This window comes from Cucumis sativus, chromosome 7 (assembly GCF_000004075.3).
Source record: "Cucumis sativus cultivar 9930 chromosome 7, Cucumber_9930_V3, whole genome shotgun sequence".
NCBI lineage: Eukaryota > Viridiplantae > Streptophyta > Magnoliopsida > Cucurbitales > Cucurbitaceae > Cucumis > Cucumis sativus.
This window is the reverse complement of record NC_026661.2, coordinates 536,322-545,604: the sequence shown is the minus strand read 5'-3', so window position 1 is coordinate 545,604 and position 9,283 is coordinate 536,322. Positions and strand designations below refer to the sequence as shown.

Below are 9,283 nucleotides of genomic sequence, written 5' to 3'. Positions count from 1 at the left end.
TGTTTGGATCTTTTAAGTGTAAAATTGAGAAAAGAATGGGTTGGTTTGATTTTGATGGACCTGGTCAGATGGTTGGTTTGCAAAAATGGTAGCTCAACTGGTCACGTTATGAACGTTGGTTGGAGGTTCAAATCCTTCATCTTCATCCTCTCATATTACTTTTGGTTGATAAAATCAAACAGAGTCTACCTGCTTCATCCCTATCTGCTACAAGTTGCAAATTTTTAAGGCAATTTTGAGAAATTTTGAATCACATTTATCGTATTTAATGACTCTAAGACACACTTTAAATAATAAAAAACCAATATAAAGTCTGAATTTTACGTTTAAATATGATTTTCTTATCCAGCAAAGCTGTTTTGTTTTGAATTACAAAAATTGTTTTTACAACTTAAAATTTACTTTCAAACTAGCTATTGAAAGAAGATGGCTCTTGTCAAACTGGACTAAAACAGTAAAAACTTTATAAAACCTATAGAAATAGTATGTTTGGTTATTGGTATTCAAATCTCCTTTTCCTTATTTGTTGAATTTCTTGTCTTCTTTTTTTCTTTCACATGTCTTTGAAGTTGTTACCTTCTTATAAACAATGTGTATCAAGTAGCAAGTAACCATAATTAAAAACAAAAATGTAAAAGAAATATTGTTATAAAACTTGGCCTTTATAAAATGTTTTCATTATTTAGATTCCGTTTGTAACCGTTTCATTTTTAAATTTAGGTATTGTTTTTAGAGATTTGTAAGCTTTTCAAGCACTTTTTTCATTTCATTTTTAAAATAGGTATTGTTTTTAGAGATTTGTAAGCTTTTCAAGTACTTTTTTTTCATTTTGGAAATATGTCAGTGATACATCTAAATATGAAAATGACAAAAATATTAATGGCTTTTTATTTAAAGACAATTAGGTAAATACGGTTAATAACACTTGGGTTAATAAAGCAATTCCATATTTTTATTTAAAGTAAGTTGATCTTTATCAACTTTATGGTACTCTAGTAATATTTTGTATTTTGATGGTAGATTATTTTAGTTTTGGTTATAATAGTACGTGGTCGTGGTTTATTTGTTTACAAAAGTGTATTTTTTTTCTAATTATTTAATAAAAATTCAAAATATTTTATCCTAAATCCAAATATTTAAGTGTGCATTAAATGTATATTCAATATGTATCAAAGGGGATATTAATAGTAAATCGAGGGTATATTAGTTATGCATCAAATGTATATCAAGGTATATCACCTAAGTTAATGTTTTTTTTTTTTTTTTTTTTTGCCAAGTTTGGACTATGAACTCAATTTCTTAAACTTATTTTGTTAGATACCTAAGAAACTATTTTTTAAAAAAATTAAGCATATTTCCTCTCATATTCACACCACATTATCATTTTAAGTAGAGTTAGGAATGATTAACTAAAAATGAGATCCAAAAGCTTAACTTTGAAAAATAAAATAACTAAAAATCAAATGATTACTACATAAGAGCAGTTTTTCCAATTTTTGCTTTAAAAAATTGAAAACAGTCCACACTACTAACAAAGGCATTCAAATATGTCTATTTTAACCAAGTTGAAGACCAACATTGTTTTTCCACACACAAGGGCTCTTCATTTACAAAAATGGACACAAACAAATTAGCTGCGTCAAACACCAGAATCCTCGCATTCTTTTTCCACTGAAAAATCTCTCCCAGATTACTCATTCTTTAGAAATGAACAATGACAAGATAAGAAGAACCATTGAGAAAAGAAAAAGAGGAGAGAAACTGTCTCTGTTTATTCGATCTTCGGCAAGCAATTAGGCAAAGGAAAACAGAAAATAACAAACGAGAATGTTATCGAACTGACCTAAAGAAACCGATTTCTCAGCAGAAGAATTTTTTTACTGCTTTTTAGGGAACACAAGATAGAAGAAACAGTTCAAAAGTTTGGGCTTAAGGCTTTCAACAACAGAGTGAATTTAAGATCCAACTTTAAGATGAGAGTTTTATTCACTACCTCCTAAGCATATAAGTCTATGCCCCAGAACCTGGCAGGTTGGTTTGTTCGATATTTCCTGTCGATTCCATTGATCAGATCCATATCCTCTTTCACAATCTGAAAATCGAAGACTTGGAAATTCTCTTCCAATCTCTCAGGTTTTGACGTTTTTGGTATCACGACGGTGTTCCTTTGGATGCCCCACCTCAGGGCAATTTGAGCAGCACTCTTCCCATATTTCTTGGCAAGTCCCTGACAAGAAAGAGGGCCAAATATGAATTGCCTCCAGCATTGAAGACTTTAAACAACAAACGTATTGATCTCAGTTGTTCTTGAAAGAAGAAAGAACGAACTTACTTGAAGAACTGGATCTTCAAGACAAGAAACTGTACCAAACCATTCATTGTTAGCAGCAGCACCCCCTAAAGGAGTATGAGCTGTGACACAAATCCCATGCTTTTGGCAAAATTTGACGAGAGATTCTCTTTGAAAGTAAGGATGCGTTTCAATTTGATTCACAGCAGGCTTCACTTTTGAATAAGCTAAACAGTCTCTGGTTAAAAATATGTCGTAATTGCTGCAAGGAATTGTTCCATGAGAATAATGTTCAAATGCTGCAAAATTGTGCTTCCAAACTATTCATGTTATCAGGGTTTCAACATGTGATTCATAATCAAGCAAATAATTTTATTCTTTACTTCTAATATTTCAAAAGTGCTTCTGATAGAAAATGCATGGATTATGGTATAGACAGGTCAAATAAATAGTAGAAAGTACATACGTGGTGATAACTGTTCACAGTAGCTGGTAAGAAGTTTATGGGAAAATATATCAATAGTTAATTTACAAATCTAGTTCGACCTAGAACATTAGGATTTTCTTTTAGAATTCAGAGATCCATTAGATACAACATTAATTAAATACAATTTAAATTTAAATTTAATAGATTGGTTTGTTTTTAGGACTTTCAATTATCAAGAACTTATTAGATACACAATTGTAAGTTTCTACACATATCACTCAATTTGAAAGCATAAAGACCAAATAGGCATAAGCGTCAAAAGTTCAAGGACTAAACTTGTAATTTAACTTATATGCAGTTAGAAGTTAGCGTGAGGTAGTAAAAAGAAATAATAATTTTATCTTGTGAATATCAAAGTAACAACACCTGATCCCAATGCTCCGAACTAAACCACTGGAAACAAGATCTTCCATGGCATGCCAAGTGGTTTCTAAAGATATGGTTGTATCAATGTCCAATATCCCATCTTCAGCCAATTCACTGCTAGTATTGCCGACTCCTTCAAATAAGAGAATTAAAAAAAAGGACAATGAGAATTCGTTGATGCACAACCATGAGAAAAGGGAGATATTTACAAATGACAATCAATGAATAGAACCTGTATGCTTTATGGCAACTGGGAAGTGCACCAAATATAGATCCAAATATTCCAATTGAAGCTTCTTTAAGCTGTCCTTGCAAGCCCCAAGAACATGTCCGTGGTCTGAATTCCAGAGCTGCCATTGTGATGAAAGCCAACATTGGTGGCTCGGTTGGTAACCATTTGGTTTTTAGTTTATTAAACTTAAGCTTTTAAACACCCCTTTCACCACTAAATTACTTACCTCGTTATCTACTTTCTAAAAATGTTTTTATAAAAAAAACTAAGCCAAATTTTAAAATCTAAAAAAATAATTTTTAAACACCTGTTCTTGTTTTATGGAATTTAACTAATAAGTCAACTCTTTAACTTAAGAAAGATGGAAAACCATTGTAAGAAATTGAGAGGTGACAATGGGGACTAAACGTTTCTTTTAGAAGCATTTTTAAAATTTTCAATCTCTATCCGTCATGAAAATTATAATTGGCTAAAATCAATTCTTGTCCTTAAAAAATTATAAAAACTCATCCTGAAGCTCCCAACTTAAAGAAGGATTCAAAAGCAGAGAAATAAGAATTCAAAATCAAACTCACTTTTGTGGTAATGAAAAGTTCTTCCCTCTTAACAAGTCCACTCTTAAAAGCTTCTGCTAACGCCTCCCCAACTTCAGCTTCATTTTTGTAATCAGCTGCAAGAATACAACAAAATCTCTATTAAAAAACCTATGTCACTCAAGTTTTCTTCAGAGAAGTATTCCCAACACATTAATACTTTAAAGAATAAGAAGTCAACCTTATCTTTAAAGAAAAAAAGTAATACAAAAAGTACCAAACACATATCCATATAGACTAAGCGAATAAATTCAAAGTTTGAATATATAGGAATTGAAAAAAGCTGAATAATCCACTTGTTTTTTCAAAGTCCTCTGACTCAATAAACATTTAAATCGGAGTTAATTGTCTGTAACTGTAAGTACTCCAAAATCAGGTATCAAGCATTTTGACACTCAATCCCTCCTACTATTTCTACACAACCTAATTCAAGAAAATTTGAAAAATAGGACCCAGAATCGGAGATAATCCACGATTTCGACTTCATTCGTAAGTTATACACAAGGAAAATAAAATTAAACCAAATCCATCTGATGGAAGAAAAGATGATAATATCAAGAGAGAAGGAAGTGAGAAATGGAATGAAGCATGAGAAGAGGGTACCGGCGCAGTCAAAATGGCGATAACCAATCTTAATGGCGTTGATAATGAGGTCTCTGACTTGTTGCTTCTCCATACGCCAAACTCCAAGGCCGATCAATGGCATCTTGAACCCATTGTTAAGAGTTATCGCCATTTCTTTTGATCGGAGCTTTGTTTTTTCAATCAATTCAATGGGTTCTGCTTCCACAAAAGCTGTGAGCTCTTTTGCTTGTGGTTTTTTAGATTTTAAGCTCTTCTTTTAAGATTTTTTTTGCCGTCTTGAAAATCGAAATAGATGCCGGCTTCAGGTACCACACCAAAACGATGTCGTACGAGAAATGGATGTAATAATGTGATTGATTTGGATGGTTTGGGGCTTAATGGGAAAAATAAGGTAGTTTTGAAAAAATAATTATCAAAACAGACTATTTTGAAAAGTTTTTTTTTTTTTTTTTAATATAATAAATTTATACAATATTTATATAGACCCACCATTAAAAAATATAAAAATTGCTCCCGTCAACACGTACCCGTAATATATCTAGAACATGATTTGGCTAGATGATCGTTTATATTTGTACAAATGTGCCAACGATTTTTTCGAGATTCTTTGTTTAGATTTGGTTAAACGATTCTTTGGTCGGTGAAAATAATGACAATGGAAATGAAAAGAAAAATTGCCTAACAAAAGAGAAAAAAGGAGATAGAAATGAAAGACAAACCTAAAATATTAAAAAAAATGACCAATTTCATATAGATGAATGTAATTAAATATTATAGGGTTTGGTTATATTTATAAAAATTAACCATTTGAATAATTATATATTTTGTTTAAGGAAGAAAAGAGATTTATAAACAACAAACCAAAGGTATAAAAGCCCATTATCAACCACATCTAGTCTGTTTAACCAAAAGGAGGATGAGAATTGGTCCATAAACTAGAGCATAGGCAGCAACACTATGGGTTGTCCTCTCGTTACAATCTCTCTAAAGATAAGAAAGCCCTAATTTCAAGTGAGTTGATGGTTCACCATATATTTGTAAACATCCCTGGATGATATATTTGTAAATATTTTGGTCTATTTTATTATTATTTGAAAATAACCTTTTTTGTTTTTATAATTTTTTTTAGAAATGTTAATTTATATCCATTGAAATCTGCCACTCTCGGCACACACTAAGCTTTCTTTCTTACCTAACTGGTGGCGTACGAGGAGCCTAAAATCGTGCTCTCTTACTCGTGCAGACTTGCCTTTGGTAATATAAAGTTGTCCGTTTCACATATATTTTAAACATTAGTTCCATCACAAGAATTTTTGTTTTGTTTTGTTTTTTTTTTTTTTTCATGTCAAATTTGGTCTCTATCACATATGATCATTGGAGTTACTATAGGGTTTTCATAAACAATTTCTATAGTTTGGTAAACTTTTTTATAAAAAATCCATACCACAAGAAAAATAAGATTTAGATTCTTTTTCAAACATACATTTGCTTAACTAATTGATTGAATGTAATTTTAATGAAATATGATTTAGTTTAATTAGTTAAATTAAATTAATAAATCAGAAATTATCTAGAAAAAAACTCACTATGTATTCTCGAATTTTCTTTGGCAAAAGTTCTCATTTCAATTTTTGTTCCCTCGAACCAAAATCTGAAGCTCGAAGATTAGAGAAGTTTTCAAGTGGGAGTGCGAAAAAAATGGCGTTTGACAGATACATAGAAGTGTTGTTCTCTGTAATTTATTTATTTATTTTTTGTATATAAAAGCCAAGCTCAACCTTTAGGTTATAGAAAATTAGTTTATGTATTTTTTTTCAAAGCAATTGTATTTTTAACTTTTCAAGTAAATTAAGTTTTAGAGTTCTGTTAAATTATTCAGCTACAAAGAGATTTTAATATCCCTCCGCAAAGTTACGAAAGAACCCTAATTTACAGTGAATTAAGCATATATATCCATGCCCCAAGCCAATGTTGATATCAGATTGGTTCGATATTTCTTGTCAATATTTTTGATGAGATCCATATCTTCCTCTTTAAGCTCAAAATCAAAAACTTGCAAATTCTCTTCCAATCTCTTCAATTTTGAAGTCTTCGGTATAACCGCAGTGTCCCTTTGAATTCCCCACCTTAGGGCAATTTGAGCAGGGCTCCTCCCATATTTCTCCGCCAGTTCCTAACAAGGAAAACCACCTCGATAAAGCGCACTCAAACTGTAGGTAGGAATTAGTCCAAAATTTATATTATTTTAACCTAAAATCTCATGGGTATGAGTTTTTTTCAATAAATAAAAATAATTTATTTTAAAGATAACAAACTTAATTATAGAGAAAAATCTTATAAGCTTCTAAACTAGAAATAGATTAGACAAAAACACAAAAGAGAACACTATATATTCACGTTGAAGAGTACCGAAGGATTACACTTAACAAAAGAAAAGAAATGAGATGGTTTTTATCACCATTGAAACTGAAAAAGATATATAAGAAAGAATTAATTTCAGTTTGCATCGTCGTCGTACCTGAAGAAGAGGATCTTCGAGACAATTATAAGTTGCACCAAAAAATTCAGGATTTGCTGCAGCACCTCCTAAAGGAGTATGAGCAGTGACACATATTCCATGCTTTTGACAAAATTTGACAAGAGATTCTCTTTGAAAGTAAGGATGTGTTTCTATTTGGTTCACTGCAGGCTTCACTTTTGAATATGCCAAACAATCTCTTGTCAAAAATATGTCATAGTTGCTGCAACAAATTTCTCAAAATATTATTAACATCGTACTCTTTCCATCCAAGGATTTCTAATATTTCACCAAATTAATTTTTCTTTCAAAAATGTCTAAAAATATTTAATTACTATTCAACTAACCTCCCTCTGTCACATTGTTACCACTTTAATTAATAGTTCAATGGTAGTATTGGATGGTTTTATTTTTTTTAAAAAAAAATCAATGGAAAAAGTTAGGATATATATATATATATAATAGTTAAACACGTTAGCTAAATTGAAGTGTTTTGTACTTTAAAATACAAAATAGAAGGTGCAATACCTGATCCCAATGCTACGAACTAAACCTGCATAAACCAAATCTTCCATGGCATGCCAAGTGGTTTCTAAAGATATGGTTGTATCAATGTCCAACATCCCATCTTTACCCAATGCACTACTGGTATTGCCCACTCCTTTAAATATTAAAATTTTAAAAATATAAGAATTCACATGTATATAAAAATTGAAAGCTTAGAAAATCAGTGGTAAATGTATGATGACATAGGTACGTATGATGTTGACATCACAACTAATCGTCATTGTATAGATATATGCAACGACACACATGAGTTGATGTTAGTTATAAATTGTCAACACAAATAATTGTCATTTTACATATATGATGACATAAAATTTTTTTTATGGCTGACGACTCTAAATTGTCGTCATAGTCAATCCATTATTGTACCTTACAATGATGGCCAGAAGGATGATCACAGTTTGGCAATTCGACATCATATACATATGATGTCAATTCAAAACTAACATCATAAGTTAAAGTTGTTGTAGCGAAATCATTACACCTTTCGACTCTCATAAACTAAAAATAAATAGAAATCTCTCTACTTCAAATACTAAAACTTGTAATTTAACTTATTTTAAGTTTATACTCTGTTGTTATCATGAAAGTAAGCAAATTTTCGAACATAAACCTAGCTAGTAGTCACTAAAAAACAATCTTGATATTATAGTTGTCTTATTTGATAATCGTTTCATATGATATAGTTGTCTTATTTGATAATCGTTTCATATGATGTACACATATATTTATATTGCATACGAATGTCGAAAGAGAAAAAGAAGAAGAGAAGGTGAACAACATGAACCTGTATGCTTTGTGGCTACTGGGAAGTGCACAAGATACAAATCCAAATATTGTAGTTGAAGTTTCTTCAAGCTGTCCTTGCAAGCCTCAAGAACATGTCCATGGTCCGAGTTCCATAGCTATCATTCAGGATTCATCATTATATCAAATTAATCTTATAGATCATTATACTATTACTTTTTTTTAAATTCACGAATATTTCAACTCATATTTCAACTAATTAATCTAACATACAACAATTCATCTAACCTTAAAAGCACATCAAGAAAATTAAGATTTAATTGATATGATTTAAAAATTAAATTTTAGACTTTATGGTTTGATAGAAGGGTATAAATAGACTAAATATAAGATTAATTTACAACTTAATCAAAAAAAAAAAAGAAAAGAAAAAATCACCTTGGAGGTAATGAAAAGTTCTTCCCTTTTCACAAGTCCACTCTCTATGGCTTCTGCTAGTGCCTCACCTATTTCAGGCTCACTTTTATAGTCAGCTGCAAGAAGATAACAAATAAATTGGTACAATTTTTATTTTCACATATGCTAATGGAATAAAATCGATAATACTAAATTTCCACGGATGAGTTGATGTTTGTATGTTTACATCAGTTTGACATCAATGGAAGAGACAGAAGAATCTATAATGGTAAATAGTGAAAGAGAGTTACCGGCGCAGTCAAAATGGCGATAACCGATTTGAATGGCGTTGAGAAAGAGATATTTGATTTCTCCCTTCTCCATTCGCCAAACTCCAAGCCCCATCTTTGGCATTTTGAAGCCATTGTTTAGAGTTATTTCCATTTCTTCTTTCTCTTTCTTTTCTTTACAAAATGCTTTCCTCTTCTATTTCAAATATTTT

At 30.8% G+C, this 9,283-nt stretch overlaps 2 protein-coding genes across 2 annotated transcripts; both read right to left on the bottom strand.

The window, feature by feature from the left end:
- Positions 1 to 1,663: 1,663 nt before the first annotated feature.
- Positions 1,664 to 4,926, bottom strand: LOC101214993 (NADP-dependent D-sorbitol-6-phosphate dehydrogenase). Its single transcript, XM_004148496.3, has 6 exons — positions 4,572 to 4,926; positions 3,951 to 4,045; positions 3,376 to 3,493; positions 3,144 to 3,276; positions 2,333 to 2,552; positions 1,664 to 2,227 (listed from the first exon to the last, which is right to left on the bottom strand). The coding sequence occupies exons 1-6, from the start codon at positions 4,702 to 4,704 to the stop codon at positions 1,997 to 1,999; spliced, it is 930 nt and encodes a 309-aa protein (XP_004148544.1). The 5' UTR covers positions 4,705 to 4,926; the 3' UTR covers positions 1,664 to 1,996.
- A 1,340-nt stretch (positions 4,927 to 6,266) lies between these two features.
- LOC101214751 (NADP-dependent D-sorbitol-6-phosphate dehydrogenase) lies at positions 6,267 to 9,283 on the bottom strand. The gene is made up of 6 exons (XM_031888499.1): positions 9,093 to 9,283; positions 8,824 to 8,918; positions 8,426 to 8,543; positions 7,600 to 7,732; positions 7,072 to 7,294; positions 6,267 to 6,726 (listed from the first exon to the last, which is right to left on the bottom strand). Exons 1-6 carry the CDS (start codon positions 9,223 to 9,225, stop codon positions 6,493 to 6,495), a joined length of 936 nt encoding a protein of 311 aa, XP_031744359.1. The 5' UTR covers positions 9,226 to 9,283; the 3' UTR covers positions 6,267 to 6,492.